Source organism: Dysidea avara, chromosome 9 (genome assembly GCF_963678975.1).
Source record: "Dysidea avara chromosome 9, odDysAvar1.4, whole genome shotgun sequence".
In the NCBI taxonomy this organism is placed as follows: domain Eukaryota; kingdom Metazoa; phylum Porifera; class Demospongiae; order Dictyoceratida; family Dysideidae; genus Dysidea; species Dysidea avara.
In genome coordinates, this window is record NC_089280.1 from 26520182 (window position 1) to 26537444 (window position 17263).

Genomic DNA, 17263 nt, shown 5'->3' on the forward strand with positions numbered 1-17263 from the left:
TACAGATATTGACTCACTATAGTATGGGGGATTTCCAAGGGTATTTTTGAAATTTATATTGCAAAGGTTTTTATATTTCTAAGGTTACACTAGGAACCTTACACACTATACAGTATGGTGATTAACAGCATAATACTATGATTATGGTAACACAGGATCTACAGAAGGAATGGAGATACATCTCATATTCTACACTTTGGTGCACAAGATCAATCCTTAAAATCAAAATGTTGTTTGTATTTTTAGTCATTGCCTCATTGGATTCATGTCTACATGTGCAGCTGGCACTAGACAGTGTTTCCCAGAGGTTATCTGAGTTACTGCTGTCATGTTAACATATTAATTCATACATGAGATGTAGCAATCTGTTGAATTTTATACCATTAAATTATTCAAGGTCTCTCAGTGGCTGGAGGCTATCCCCCCAGATCCCTGTATCTAGTAACTGAATGCTGTTGTTGTAACCCCCTTGGGTACACCCTATACTACACAAAGAAGCCTTTCTAATTCAGAACACCTCTGTTATGTACCATTAGACTTTCACTGTATAACACTACTCTATCTCAGGTCTCATTATTTCAGACGTGATTACAAGGACACCAGTCACACCATACTGTAAATTACTGTTATAATAATGTGGTTATTTCCCAGCTACTTGCCACATCTATAATACTGATTGGCCTGTGGTTAGTGCTAAGAACACATCACTCTAAGAGTTAATAATAGTGGTATACATTCTGCTACTAGCTAAGTCAATTTTTTGTGGAATACGCAGACACACCATGCAAAGAAGATTGCATTTGAATTGCTATAACTAGGGAACCATGAAAAACAGCTAAAATCTACTACAGTAAGTCACAATGTTGATTCTGTTGATCGCAAATAAAAATTCAGATCCAGTGGTGAGTACATTGTTTGGGGCATTATGTGAGTGTGAAACACTTGTTGAAAATATACAGTGTGTTGTTATAAAAACATTTATTACATTATCCCATCAACTATTCCAATATATTGATATAATAGATATGATGAGTACCATGACAACCAAGGGAAGGAACAGTTCAGTGTGCTGCCAGGCTGGTTGTGTTGCTAGGGAGCCATTCTGAGGTATCACCTGCATTACTCTAATACACAAAATACAACCAATCACTGCTCACCAAATGGATGTCATCATTTACTAACACTGCAGCTGATGGTTCTGGATCATGTGATGAACTAGTGGATATGATAAAATTTATCCAATAATTAGGGATTATACCTTTTAGTTCCACTCCTACTAGGGGTGTGACGGGAGGTGTGGTTGTGCAGTTCAACATTCCGAACACTGCCAAAGAAATCAGTCACTAACACCTAGTATGTGTTGTCATGGTAACAGCACATAAAATACTATACATTTACCTTCCTAAGATCTCTGCGGAACAAATCCTTCCTAATTCCCGGATTTGACTTGACAAGTTTTGGATTAAATGAATCAAACTAGGGACACGTAATGTTATGGTGTGCACTAACTAAAGATGTGGACATACAAATTGTTGCATGGTAGCCTGACTCTTTGGAGTGACTTTGTTGAGGAACTCAAGAGCATAGTACGTCCAACTGTCGATAATGTGTACACCTATCTGCTCATCAGAATGATGCTGGAGGAATATGAACACAATATAATGTAGAGGTTGTACACAAAGCAATAATACTAATTCTCTCACCAGCAACTCACACCCCTAGCCTATAATATGCAACAACTCACTGATAAGTCATACCATAGATAATATACCCCCCTGGATTGGAAACTGCACCGCGCGCCCATAGACTTTGTACAAGAACCAGTGTCCTTAGGCTGGTTTCGCACCTCAACAAATTTAATCCTATTACAGCAGAACGGTGGCATGAATGACTTTATTTTGTAACGAGAATGACTTGTGGTGTTGTTATGATAATTGTTCTGGTTAGTTGGACCACTTCACGTCACTTGGTCGGAAGACCTTACAATGGCGGATTGCATGCTTTTTTGGAAGCACATTCTTGGCTAAACTAAGTGCTGTAGGTACAAAAAAGAAAGTATCACAAGGTTAACTATGCTATAAAGAATTGCTTCGGCTAAATAATCTGCCTTCCCGTAACTTCTTTGGTAGGTTTTTGAGATGGTATTTTTTGGCAAAATTGGAAGCACATTCTCTCTGTGATTCTAAACAGTATCGCTACACAATTTATGCTACGAAGTCATCAAATAATGCTCCATGGTATGGTCTGAGTGCGAAATGCGTAGCGTACAGGGTTTTGGTGTTTTCCTTGAATGTGTCCAAACCAGCTAAGATCTTGCGTTCAGTTTCTTTTCTACCGTTCGCACAATAAAGAGCCAATTTGCCTCGAAACTTGCTGTTAGCTTCCAAAACATCTTGAGAAAGAACCTTTTACCAGTGGTGAGTCTTGTTTCGCCCAGAGAAACTTGTCTTGTTATTGAAGGGGGCACGAAACCAGCCTGTAACCAGGGGTGCTTACTAGTTTCCAAATAGGGGGGTATATTATCTATGGTCATGCCCTTACTACTAAACCCCACACTCATTGATAAGTCACATCCTACTAATACAGTAATTTCTATACTCTCTGTTAAGTCACGCTCTCACTAATAAGCCTCACACTCACTGATAAGTCACAATCTCACTAATAAGCACTTACTGATAAAGAGTCCTCCCCAACATGACTACTAGACACAGCTAGTATATTAGGGGAGTAAAAGTCTCGGTACATGGAGACTCCTTGACAAGTGTCAATGATGAACATTAGCTCATGATATCTGAGGGGAGTGAGTGGCATTAGATAGAATAACATCACTACACACCTTTTCTTCTGCCACATTTGCTCAAAAGCATCTCCCAACTCTGTGTTAGATATTTCCTCTGAGTCTTGAAACTTGAGAAAGTTTTCACCACCATGTCCTGTAAAGAAACCCACTAAGCCTGCTATACCAGTTATCTCCTGTTAGTACCTACCTAATATATGGCCTCAATAATGTAAAGAAATCATAAAGTATATATTGTAGACCTCAGATGTGTTTGGGACCATTTGACAAGGTCATTATAATGAAATGGTCTTATGAATGAGGTCATGAAGTACACCTTAGCTAAGTTTTGGGACCTACTTGACATGGTCACTATAATGAGGTGAACCTACTTGACATGGCAACTAATGGGTGAGGGTTTCATTGTATACATAGTTCAATAGGGAGAAGTGTTAGTACCACCACAGACAACTCACCAGTCATATACACCAAGATATTACTACGATCATCAGATAATAACCTCTTTGACCTTGGTACACTGTGGTCCAACCTCCCTATGTAATCAGTAAACATTCAAAACTCAACACATCCTAGCAACATACCAGTGAGAATACGTAGGAAGTTTGCCACGGTAACCTGTGATGGGGACACATCATAACATCATAGTAAGGTACACACATTACAACTAGTCTCACAAGCCAGTAGTATTTTAAAGATTATATGCAGGCATAGTAACATCTGGAATATAAAACAGCTAAAAACAAACATCATCTCTGCTAGGAGAAAATGTCATGAAATAAATGTTCTGTCCACCATCAAAAGTTACCATGAAGTGTTGCATCATTACATGTGTCAGCTGTTTCGATTGGCTCTACCAGTAAGCAAAAAATGACAACAATTTTCCTATGTCCATGTGTCCTCAGAAAAACTGGCTTGTGAGACTACCTACAACATCTTCCTTACCTCGTAGCCCTTATAGTCAACTTCTACATCATCACCATAAACGTTGAGGTTCTTTCTGTAGTTGTTGAACACTTTTGCTGCAGTGAGAAGAAAAGGGAGGTGCCAATACACAACCACATCCACCCCAGCTGTGCTCACCTGGGTATGCATTACGAGGATTACATGCCATGTCATCTGCTAACATTAGAATGATGTGACTATATAAGGGAACAAGAAATGTGGCAAAGTTACCATGACCATGTAATGTGTCTATACAAGGCATAAGTAATGTACTACCTTCATAAACAAAATGTGATGGTTTAGCGTTGTAGCCATACATGGCATTCTACTACCAATGGATCTGATAACACACCACTTGGACAATGGCAGTACCCTTGTCCCTGACAGGTCAGGGGTACAGTGTTGGTCTTGCAAGTCAATAAAAAAGTAAGACCCAATACACATCAGTTATTGTCATGTAGAACTGTATAGCTATCTGATGGACAACCTCCTCATTGAAGTTACCTATTCACCTGGCAAAGGGATGCTGAGGAAACTTAGCAGATGGCCCAGAAGAGTGGATAGGCATAGAGAGGGCCTGGATCTGAAGATCTAGTATGGGTGGTGTTATGTAGCTCCATCTTATGCAATACACATACAATTAAATACAGGTGGAAGTGAATTTTCACAAGTTTTTCATTATAGACAAAACATTGCAACTGGGTAACTTGCCATACAGTGGAATCTTTCCGAAAATGAAGGACACTAATGTCTCTACAAAGAGTACTTTCCTACAAACCAATACAACTTTATCTCTGGCGAGGGTGGGATATGTGGCTTTGTGTCAATAAATTTTAATATTAAGTTATAACCTTCTGGATAGAAGGGCTGCTCTATTAGAATGTACACATACGTTGTGTGAGGTGCTTATTGGTGAGCATAACATCTTTGACCTTTTCTTTTTGCCTCCCCCAAATGGTGTGGGAGTGTGCCTAAAGGCTGGACACTTCAGCCTCAAACTATCTCACAAGTCAGACTATATATATACATCTGACATCATCAGTATGGAAATCACTAAGAGCGTTGCTACAAAAATGGAATAGTACAAGTATCGTGGAAACTAAAGAGCAGAAAGAAGACTTAGTTATTAGAGCAGTATCAATACCACATTTATCATAACCAATTTTTCTTTTCTGATACAATTCTTTTGCTGATTTAGTACTGAAATATTAAAAAAATTATTTTGAGGTACACTAATGGAATAGAGAATAAACACTATGGCTTTGTGAAATTTCAGTATTTCCAACAAAATAACTGACACATGTATGTAGAAGTGGATGATCACTTATGACTGCTTAAAATCAAGACCACAACGAGGACAAAGCCCTTGCATTCAGACTACCCAATCCTTCATGCTAAACTACCAAGTTACTGGTACTACTAGCCATCCTGCCATACTACATATGTGCCACTGCTCTGTTGACTAGGATCTAGTTGGCTAACTCCCTATGATTAATCTGTCAGTTACAGCCAGTCTCATGTGGCAGACCGTTTTTTTTCTGTGTTACTGGGTAAGGAGAAAAAGGTTGGTCTGGTTCAAATGATGATCCTGGTTGTGTCTGGAAAAAAAAACAACATGTAGTGTTTCAATGATAATTGGATCGGTTATTGGAAAAACCACATATCGAGTGTATTTCTTGTATATTCAATATGTTGGTATCAGATCAGCACCATGATGGAAACAGTAGCAGACACATGTTTTTGTTTAGAAATGCATGCTCATGTGTACAAAACAAGGTTTATAAAAACAATAGAGTTGCATTCTCCAGAATTACGTTGTTGATATTAGTGCTTGTACTGTCAGCTATTGTTGTAGCACTACTGGCACCACAAACAAGCTAATCTAGCCCTATTTCTAGTAAAATTTGCTGACAAAGAGGCATGTGGATTGACTATGCTTATCGACTTGAAAATACCGATATCCAAGGTATTATCAGCAAAATTTCATAACAGTGCAACACTAAGAACAAGATCCAGCACTGGTCTTTAGAGCAATGATGTCACAGTCAGAGGTGTGTCCAGAACAAGTACGGTATTCCAGACCCTTTTCTCCCTACCAAATGACTAACAGAAAATAGTGGACTGTCCACGAGAGACTAAGGTACAGCCATATTAACGGTACTTTGCAGGGTGTCACCCACAAACCACTAAATACAGCTAACCTGTCTGGTATTCCAAGCCTTTTGACACTGTGGTATATGGATAAGGTGTTAGCAATGTGTCTGTAGTTGAACCAGTATCGCGACGAGCATATCTGCAAGGATTGGTGTACTCACGTGATCTGATATGATAGTAACACAGCAACTCACCAAGACTGCCCAGTTGTTGGTGTGTCCACTTCTAGGGGGGTGTTGTGAACATATAACTCCTAACGCACAGTACAGCAACGCCGCAACAGCTTGATAACAAAACGCCTTAGCCATTAGTAATTAGAAATATGTGATAAATATTTATGAAATATTGGTAATTACGAATTACTGTATAATTATATTATAGCTAATTGCTCAGCTGACTCGTCGGCTGATAACAGTCACGCGACAATGCTTCGACTAGTGACCTTGTTCGCTTTGTGCCTCTACACCAGCTATGCTTGGAGGCGACCACTACTGCTACACGGGAGACCAGAGAATGGCATGTTGAAACCACCCAGTTGTGGATATTGTGAGAGAGACGAGCCAGCAAATGAGCAATGGTTCACTCAGTACTTGGACCACTACGACCCTCAGAACTCGAAGACTTGGCAGCAGAGATACTTCGTAAACGAGTCATTCTGGACTAATAAAGAGAAAGGTCCCGTGTTTCTCATGTTGGGTGGAGAGGGACCTGCTGATCCGGTTTGGTTAGCTGTGAACACAGACATGATGAGAAATGCGGAGAAGTTCGGAGCACTGGCCATCCTGATTGAACACCGGTATGTTATCAGCAGTTATCATAGGCAAAGTTTTACTGGTACACATAGGCTATGAGCTCAGCTGTTGAGCTAGCTAGCTGTGCATATTTACAATAAGATTGATTTGAGTAGCTTACCTGATTGTCTTGAACACCAGTAATGGCGTAACAAATTGCAGATCCAGCAAGTGTGTATGACGAATATATTGATTGGGATAATAGATGATACCTTAACTATGCCAAGAACATGGCTTAGCATATTGCCACAAGCCTTGCTGGCACATGTACACCCACCGCTTTGCATGGTTAGAAGACATTGCAGAGATAGTGAACATACTCTTTGTTGTTCCCAGTTATTTATTTGGGGTTAGGCCATCATTATTATATTCCTTGTTTCACGTTACCGCCTGCATCAAATTTTAGGTAGCTGCGTGAAATTTTAATTATTTGATTATGGATCATGTGAATCACTATTTACCCTTTATATATACACAGCTAATACATTTACCTTAACACTCAGTCATTCTGTGCCTCCCTCTACCATTAACTCAAGGGTTGGAGTCCTTCCACTCTAGGAAGCATAGGGGTACAGTCTGCACCTTTCAAGATGGAGATGCTCTAATAGAGCAGTCATACACTCAAATAACAGGAGTCAACTGTATAACTATTAATCAACAATCACTTCCCGTCCGCATCAGTTTTTGCTCAACTAGGTGACAGGAAAAAAGCAATATAATAATGATGGCCTTATGATAACTCTGAATAAATAGTTAGTTGGGGTTATGATAACTCTGATATTGCTCCTCAGCATTTCTTTTGACATCGCTATCAGTAATTGAAAGTGGGTTGGATCATCCAGTCACTCTTTCTATCGGATCACTGGGTCGAGTGGGTCCCATCTGCTTTATGGAATGTGAATCATGTGAAATGATTGCTCAGTGATGTGTTCTGGTGTTGGCACTTGTAGATTTAGATGCTAAGGCTTTGTGGCATTCCATTGAACCTATTGAAATACTCTAATAGAGCAGTCACCAGACTTCAAAATATTCTAATAGAGCAGTCAAAATTTGAGGGAGTGACCTTGCATGAGCAAACAACAACACAATGTCAGACTCCCACTTGTGATCTTTTTACTAGTATTCAAATTAGTAGTTCATAGTAATTTCAAACTAATATACTGACTGCCGGTAACTGTTTTATTAGAGTAGATATTATCATAAATGTTATAACAGTATCTGGTGTTGTCTACTATATTACAGTACTATAGTATGGCTTTTCTTAGTCTGTGACTATGTGGGCAGCAAAGATCAGGCGTTCTTGGTCTATGTGGCCAGATTTGCTTTTCCTCTCTGCCACTGCATAGTGAGAACTTGTAGCAGGTTTCCTTTAGAGAAATACAAATCAGAAACGTAATAGGTGCTACCAGTAGATGTACAAATGTGCAGCTACTCTATACCAACTGGTAGTGACAGGCTACTGTGAGGAGGGACCAATACATGCTACCATATACGGGGTAGAAAGCTAACCTTATGAATTAGCCATGAATAATATGATTGTGAAGTTATGGTCAGTCAGTGATGAATGCTGGACAAATTAGTCAAGGTGTTATTGCTATATGTGTCTTCTGTGCTAAAGGCCTTCTGGTTATCAACTGTTTTGTGCTACATGTACACTGTATCCTGTAGTTTAAATTGAAAATGTATCACCTTTGTGTAGTTGAGTTTGGTACTTTTAGTTGAAGTACTGTTTATTTCATGTTGTAGGTTTTATGGTAAGAGTCAACCCACCCCAGATATAGAAACTAACAACCTGCGTTACCTGAGCAGTGAACAAGCATTAGCTGATGTAGCTAACTTTCATGGCTTCATAGTTGACAAGTATAAACTAACAGAGAAGAATCGTTGGATCTCATTTGGAGGGTCATACTCTGGAGCCCTATCAGCCTGGCTGAGGATCAAGTATCCTCACTTGATATCAGGAGCAGTAGCTACCAGTGCTCCGGTCTGGCCCAAACTGAACTTTGTGGAGTACCTGGAGGTGGTACAGGCATCACTGGCCACATCAAAACAACATGAGGATTGTCCTAATGCTGTGAAAGTGGCTACGACAAAGTTGGATGCCATGTTGAATAATCAAGATCAGTGGAGCAGTGTGGAGAGCAAATTTAGGTGATAACCATATGTTGCAGTATAGTAAGATCAAACCACATGTTTAGCTAATGTAAAATGATGGGGAAAGTGGAACTGTTTTTTTTAAATAAAGATTATAAGATTGGAGCAGCTACTTTTTTGGTACTGTCAAATAATATCCATATGCCGATTATTCGAAATGTCAATTATCTGAATGTGCTGATGACTGTTCGATTAGAGTATTTTACATTTCTATCAGAATAGGTGTATGCTGTTAATACTGTAATAGAAAGCTTTGTATTTTTATGCTTCTCTGGACTTTTTGCATGATAGAACTCAATGAACTGACTTGTACAAAATAGGTTTTATGAAGTTTCAGCTATTTTAGTATCACTCACTGCGTATGTTTGGATCATCAACTTGATAATACATTTTACCAATGCTCTGGTCACTTTGAGAATGAAGAAATGGGAGGACAGTATCTCTATGAGTTCAAATACAAGCCGTAAGATTTATGTAATCACTTACAAACTGTGGCAATGGTCATTATGTTAGGTGCGACATTTGATGGTAAGTAGCCATTTAATTCCTGTGCTTACCAATTCTTGTCCTCGGGTATCCAAAATAAATGCTACAAAATCTGGAAAATGTTTGTTATACATAATTGATTTAGGATAATAGAATTGATGGCCAAAGCTCAAGTAACATACTGAAAGTTTGGAGTCACCTACCTAAGTTTGGGAAAGCAAATTTGCTGTCAATTCATTTTGTTTATATTGGAAATTTGCCAAACTGTTATCTACCAACCTGCTTTGCATACTACTTCACTAAACTTAAATTGCACCAAACATGTGGTGAACCAATTGTAAATTTGTGCATTACAAGATTGCCTGTTACCTTCCTACCTACCTTCCTACCCCCTATAATTGTATCATGTTGATGTTACAGTATCAAGCCAAGCCTACAGGACAAGAATGACGTGATGAACTTGGCCAGTACATTGGCTGGCACCTTTATGGGCGTAGTTCAGTATAACCGTGACAACCGAGCATTTGAGGTTAGTGTACACATTGTTATTGTGTCATGTTCACACCACCTCCCTCAGGGTGCCACTGACAACCACACTCTTGATGACCTGTGTGATGTCATGACTGATACTTCCCTTGGTGATGAACTGGACCGATATGCTGCTGTTAACTCTGCCTACCTCAAGCTCACTGGTCAAGACCACCTTGATGTTAGGTATCAAGAATTTGTTGACTTCATGAAGGGTGGTGTCACCTGGGACAGTCCAGCAGCTGAGGGAGGTAAAGGATAGGACTATAATGTTCCTATTGTGATCAGGCCATCATTACTGTATTGCTTGTTTCTCATCATTAGGTGCAACAAAATCAGATGTGGACAAAGAGGTGCTTATTTATTTAATTGTAGTTGACTGTTTTATTAGAGTATCTTGAATGGTGCAAGGGCTATAGACTAAAATAGAGAAGCTTAAATTCCTTAGCTATATTTACATCCTTAACTAATGCATATACCTTAATATTTGATTATTTGGTGCCTCCCTCTATCATAAAATGATTCATTTACGTGATCAATGTTTAAAAATTTGGTATGGTTGCCTGAAAATTGATGAGAGTGGTAATGGGAAACATGGAATAATGGACTTATCACAATAAGTGCTTGTGGCATATTCACATGTGTGATTGTCATTGTATACCCATGCATGGTGACTGGTATTGATACCGACATCATGGTATACTTCGTATGATTACATGCATGCATTGAGGTATCGTGTTTATAATATTGTGTACATCCCTTTCCAGCTCGCCAGTGGTTCTACCAAACTTGTTCTGAGTTTGGCTACTACCAGACATCGGACAGTGACAATCAACCATTTGGAAAAATGTTCCCGCTCAGTTTTGCAGTTCAGCAGTGCCAGGATGTGTTTGGACCAGAATACAATCAGACCTTCATCTCATCACGTATAGCATGGACAACAGCTAACTATGGCAGTAAAAACATCAGTAAAGATGTTCAGAATATTGTTTTCCCAAATGGTGCCATCGACCCATGGCATGCTCTGGGTATATTGAAATCATTGAACCCTTTCACCACTGCAGTGTACATCATGGGTACTGCTCACTGTGCTAACATGTACCCACCAAGGAAGGAAGATTTGCAGACTTTGGTGAACGCCAGACAAACCATCTCACATAGAGTGGGAGAGTTTCTCACAAAGGGATGAGGACGTGCTATTTTGCTGCTCTGAAAGACCTATAGCTGTGCTTAGAAAATTGTGTATATTTCATGTCAGTGTAACTTTTAATTAATTAGTTTGCTCGCGGCAGTTATTGCTTGCTGATACACTGTGTTATTGGAGTGCATTAAGCATTAAGGGTTGAAAAGTAATATGGGCAGAGGTAACTCAAGTAGACTGGGTAAACCCATCTCTTTTCAGGGGTGGACCTAGGATTTCACAATGGGAGGACTGCAAACAGGAGCGTTAATACAAAATTTATAGAAGGCCATTTTTTCTTTCACAGCATTTCTTTGTATCACTAGGCTATTTAGTTAAGTGCCCATGTTAGATGTTTCTAGTCATAATACAGATATCTTGGCTAGTATTAGCAACTAAAATGATCCAGCAGGTTTTTTGTTTTCCAAATAACACAATTAAGTATAGACTAACAAAGAATTGTCGGGTCTTATTTGGAGGGTCATACTCTGGAGCCCTATCAGCTGCAGTCTGGTTGAGAATCAAATATCCTCACTTAGCAGTAGCTACCAGTAGGGCTGGGCGGTTTCTCGGTATTATAGTAATACCGCGGTATTGCAATGAAACGATATCTGTATCGCGTAGATTTCGGTGAAACGATAATATCATGATATCGATATTATTACGATTTTTAGTGTTTGTGACAGCTTATTAAGCCCTTAAGGTTGTTATAATGCACCTCAAATAATCACGTGATACTACTGCAAACAAGGACCTATAGTACTAGCTAGTCAGTTTTTTTTACAAAGATCGAGATACTCTAATAGAACAGTCAGCTAGGTTCGAGATACCCTAATAAAGCAGTCAGCTACTCTAATATAGCAGTCATCTTTAATAACCGCGATAAATATAGTAATATCGTGATATATTTCTGCACGATATATCGTGAAGCGAAACTCCAATACCGCCCAGCCCTAGCTACCAGTGCTCTAGTCTGCTAGCTAGGCTAGTGGTAAACACCTCATACAAGCTCTCCCTTCTGTGTTTGCCCTCCAGTGTCTAACTGGTAAAGGTGCTAGTAAATAAATATGTGGAGTACCTGGAGGTAGTACAGGTGCCACTGGCCACATCTAGACAAAATATGATGCTGGATTGTCTTAATGCTGTGAAAGAAGCTACCGGATGCCATGAAGATTAGTGGAGTAGTGTGGAGAGCAAGTTTAGGTGATAACAATGTGTTACTGTGTAATGAGATCAAATGAGGTAGCTAACTAACTAATCAATCACAATAAGTCATTGCAAACAACTGATTTTTTGTGCAATGAATCCTCAACTGTATATCTACACCTCTATTGAATGAGCACACCTCAGTTATCCAATCGTAACTGCTCTACTGAGCTATTAAGAGTATAATATTATATAATATATTGTCAGTATACATGTGCATTCTATTAGTGTGTACTGAAAGTATAATTGAATGGGGCTTTGTGTATAATATAAATTAATGGGCTTTTCATATACGGGTTCAAATAATAGTCATAGTACTACTATAATTATTTTGGTCAAATGACAAGGGTTGCACAGAAAACTTGGCCTGCAATTATGCTCCCCACAAGTACATAATAGCACAAAAATACAAAGACTATACACTAATACAAAACCAATAAACTGAACAGAAGATACAAGAACTATATTATAAGATAATACAAAAGCAACACAAATAACAGTACAATGACAAAATACAAAGCCACAGTTAAAAAGAAAATGCCTGATGGCAACACAGCAATATGGTTTCATAGTGGTTATCTGTAAGCAGGGACGGATCCAGACTTTTAAAAAGGGGGGTTCCACTTTGAAATTGCAACTTCAGCCTAACTAGCTGTATAAGTGGAAGACCAAAAAAAAAAAAAAAGGTCATCACCTGTTGACAATAGCTGCCACCTCACCAACTATATTTCCTTCCTTATTTATAACTAGATATATAACTTGCTACACTGCTCCTCAAAAGACTACTGTGACTGCTCTATTAGAGTATCTCGATTTGACTGCTGTATTAGAGTATCTCGAGTGAGAGAGGCTTTTCAAAAGGGGGATTCCATGGAACCCTTGGAACCCCCCCTGGATCCGCCCCTGGTAAGATATGACAGGTATGTTGTTCCAAAGAAATGGTGAGTTAATGAAAATGAATAATGGTAAGGATTGATGGTGGATATAAATGATGTCTATAGCGCTGTTGAATTTGAGGGATGTCTGTTTACTGTATATAGAGAACATGACGTTTGATGATATAAGATGTTGTGTAGTTGACCAAGTAGATTTGTGCTGATGTAATGATGGCCACTGGTCATTACATCAGAAGGAAGAACAGCTTTGCTGAGTACTGCAAGTTTAAATAATCAATAATCAAAAAGACATCAGAGTTAATGGTGATAATCAATAGCTGAGTGTTTACTGATGTGTTCATGTGAAAGAACAAAGTGTGCAGTATTTAACCAATGAGATGTAGTAACTAACTACTAGCTATTCAATACCTATGCTTAACAACACAGATACGTAGCTATCGAAATTCACAAAGAATTTGAATCTACTGATTTACTATGTGGATTATAACAAGAAAATTATTTGTTAAATGCAGTAAAATTATTGAACAGTTTAATGGAAAAATTCTTTACCCATTATGATTGTATCATGTGCGTGATGCATGATGATGCCATTACAGTATCAAGCCAAGCCTACAGGACAAGAATGAAGTGATGAACTTGGCCAGTACATAGCCGCTGGTGGCTTAGTATAACTGTGACTACCAAGTGTTTGAGGTTAGTGGACACATTTTCATCATCAATCATGCTCACCCCACCCCCTTAGGGTGCTACTGACAACCACACCTCTTGTAATATCACAACTTGTACAGCGATACTTCTCTTGGTGACCTGGACCAATATGCTGTTATCAACTCTGCCTCTCCAGTCAAGACCACCTTGATGTTAGGTATTGAGTTTATATTTATGAAAGGTGCCACCTGGCAAGTGAGAGAAATGAAGAACATAGTTCATAGTTAAATCCTATTTCCAGTGTTCCAGTACTAGTTCTAGAAGTGGAACTGGAATAAAATTGCTGCTTCTGGAATTACTTTTAGTTCCAGTACTGAGAACTATAGCTAATCAATTTGAGATTTTTGAGTACCCTTAATCATATTACCCCATGCAAAAACAACATCAATGGCGGATCCAGGATGGGGCATTTGGGGCAAATACCCCCCTTCAAGAAATTGCATAGAAGATCGAGATACTCTAATAGAGCAGTCAATTACTCTAATAAAGCAGTCACAATGTTCATGAGGCAGTGTAGCTTACCTATGAAGCTATAAATAGGATTTTATTTTACATAACAGACGTGATATATTTGGTAAAGGATAACTAGCTATTATTGTTGTGACCTTTTTTTTCTTTTTTTGGTCTTCAACTGTTTTTCAGCAAGGTCCCCCCCCCCTCTTTCCAAACTCTGGATCCGCCCCTGAACATATCCACAACAGTAAAAGTAACTGGTGTCTTGTTTTCCTGTCATCATGTCATAATGAAATTCGTGATTAAAGCCATTGCTTATTTGCTGAAGGAGATCTGTCATGATGTTTGCACCTGTAGTACTGTTGTAGATGATGGTGCTCTCACTCAGTGTTTATTCTAGGTCTGTTAGGGGGGAACCTCCCCCCCCTAAAATCTCAGACTCACCCCCTAAAAATGCTTTTAAAATGACACACTAAAATGCTCTCAGATGCAATTTCAGAGTGGTTAATACGTAAATTTTTCCCAGGTTAAATTGCATACGCAACCTGAAGTGCTCTCAGATTCAGTATCAGATCAATTCATTTTTAAAAATTACCTAGTATACAACTGATAAAAACTCATGCATAATAGTGATGGCTATTCAATATCTGAGAGCCCAAGTTTGCCCAGTATAGAAAAAAATGCATGCTTAACTCTCACAATTGTCCTTTATTTCAATCTCAGAAAGTGTAATTTTGTAAAACTTTGTACTTTCAAAACGGCATGCACAGCCAGCACAAATACCACCCAGATTTAATATCTCATGGTTTGCTATAACCATGCAAATGCCCTATAGCTAGTATTTAATTTCAAACACCCTAAGTTTTAAATTATTTCTTGGAAGACATCCACCCATGCAGATCTTGAAATTTGCTAATGCTTTGTGGTATCATTATGTACAATGATGGTCAATACTGATCTCACGCAAATTGTAAAGATTCAACGCTTGATATGCAGTGCACTACTAATAGAATATGTATACATGCATGCAGGTGCCTAGGTATTAGACTACACTCATACATCAAGCTCTACCAACCATACAATCTGGCTTCACCCAATCACAAAAATCAACCGCGACTGTGTGACTCATGACACAGCCTTAAATGACTTTGGCAAACAGACTTTCACATGGTCCCCCCCTTCCAAATTCCTGTTATCACTGCTCATGGATTTTGGGGGTATTTCCCATCAGCATACTGTATAAGCTTTCACTCTTTATTCCCCTTTTTCACCAATCCTTACCAGCTAGTGTCAACTTGTTATTCTTGTAATGAACAGCAGAAAAGGAAAGTGTATGACTGATGTGGAGATTAAATGCTTCTCACGACTAATCTTTTCATGTAGCTGCTGGTGGCCAACTGCTAATAAGAGGTTGACTGGTTGACTTCTTACATTGCTACCCACCAAGGAAATCACTTACACCCTTTGCTGGCATCAATGTCACATTGGTTATAGTCTTTTTTGCGCTTGGATGTTTTGTGCTTATGTGGTTTCTGACCACCTGCTTAACCCCTTGATGGTTGAACTGGCTGTTCACAAGTGGCATCTCCATACATAGTTAACCTGAACTGGACATTTCACTCCTTGTTTTGGTTATTATTTGTTTTGTTTATACAATAAACTTCATATTTGAGACTAATATAAACTACATATCGCTAAATACTGCAGGTGCATGCTAACAACAACTACCAAAATGAACTAAAGTCTGTGGTTTTGTCTTCAGTGTGCACAGTGGCTGAGAATTCTGGCATTACGCATATCCATGTTTCCATGATGTTGCCAACAGACTTTGGAATAACTTTTGGAGCACCTGAGCTGCCTTCTGGGTAAACCACAGTTGGAAGTGGTATATGAGGTGAAGTGTTTACTGTCCCAATGATGCATGACATATGTGGAGTTAGTGTACGCTCTATTGGAATAATTACAAGGATGGAGTGACTGTTCGATTTGAGTATTTTAATGGTTTATTGACTGTTTTATTAGAGTATATTTGATACCATGCCAGAGCTTTACTAGTAAAAAGTCATGGTACTTAAAGGTTAGATTTTAGCATATCTGTATTGTCATCTGGCTTGTTTAACCAGCCAATGCAGGAATTTTGCATTGAATTTCTGAAATTTCACATTCTCAGAAAAGATGTGACGGTGGACCAGAAACATAATTACCAAATGGAACAACCTATCCAAACACATCCGCTAACTGAACACATTTGTCCTGTACTTTGCTCGTAAAATCATATTTTTAATAACAAGTGTGTAAGCTACATTATATACCTCTTTGGTAGTATCTGATACTCAGCTCTTTTAGTTACCAGTTTACTTTTACTTTCATGGATGCACCCTTTTTGTACAGCCAAGCTGTTGCTTTTTTTTTGCATGGGGATTCATTCATTTTTGTGACCTACACTTGTATATCTGAAGAACAAATGTTAATACAACTAACTATATATTTTACAAATATCTATTATTGGTCCTTTACCATTGACTTGAGCATTCTTGCTGCATTCCTATTTAACTAATTGGTTAGTAATTTGGCTGCTTAGTTTTCTCTGCACTGACTTTTGAACAGGCAGCCAAATTACTAGCCAATTAGTGGAATGCTGCACAAAAAATACCAATGTTAGATTCTCATAATGTTGTATCAACATTTATTCTTTGCCACACCAGATATCAGATTTTAGTCACCAGTTACTTTTACTTTTGTGGATGTGTTGTACCAAGACCACTTTACCAGATATGAGACACGAATGGACCACTGGTCATAATACTAAGTAGCATTGCTCCAACCTTCAATTAGGGCTCATGTAATATTACCCATGTTTAGAAGTCTTGTTTGGTGGGGGCTTTTGATTGTACTGTGCTATTTCCTGGAGAGGAATACATGCTCTTTCTTTCTTTGAAGATCTTTCTATTTCTGTGTCCAATGTTTC

The 17263-nt window shown here is 38.6% G+C and overlaps 2 protein-coding genes across 4 annotated transcripts; one reads left to right on the plus strand and one right to left on the minus strand.

Moving 5' to 3' along the window:
* Positions 1-853: 853 nt before the first annotated feature.
* Positions 854-6225, minus strand: LOC136266117 (GPI-anchor transamidase-like). 2 transcript variants are annotated; one of them, XM_066061083.1, is made up of 13 exons: positions 6088-6225; positions 5941-6032; positions 3878-3936; positions 3740-3816; positions 3379-3412; positions 3253-3330; positions 2837-2933; positions 2674-2791; positions 1527-1637; positions 1399-1476; positions 1259-1350; positions 1158-1215; positions 854-1102 (listed from the first exon to the last, which is right to left on the minus strand). In XM_066061083.1, exons 1-13 carry the CDS (start codon positions 6199-6201, stop codon positions 995-997), a joined length of 1116 nt encoding a protein of 371 aa, XP_065917155.1. In that variant the 5' UTR covers positions 6202-6225; the 3' UTR covers positions 854-994. The 2 variants fall into 2 exon arrangements, with proteins under 2 accessions (XP_065917155.1, XP_065917153.1); XM_066061081.1 differs by having other exon boundaries at positions 854-1114.
* A 49-nt stretch (positions 6226-6274) lies between these two features.
* Positions 6275-11160, plus strand: LOC136266114 (putative serine protease K12H4.7). 2 transcript variants are annotated; one of them, XR_010705920.1, is made up of 5 exons: positions 6275-6689; positions 8431-8835; positions 9745-9853; positions 9902-10205; positions 10620-10758. XR_010705920.1 is itself a non-coding variant. In XM_066061076.1 (5 exons), the coding sequence occupies exons 1-5, from the start codon at positions 6319-6321 to the stop codon at positions 11039-11041; spliced, it is 1509 nt and encodes a 502-aa protein (XP_065917148.1). In that variant the 5' UTR covers positions 6275-6318; the 3' UTR covers positions 11042-11160. The 2 variants fall into 2 exon arrangements, 1 of the variants encoding a protein (XP_065917148.1); XM_066061076.1 differs by having other exon boundaries at positions 9902-10103; positions 10620-11160.
* The last annotated feature ends 6103 nt before the right edge of the window (positions 11161-17263 follow it).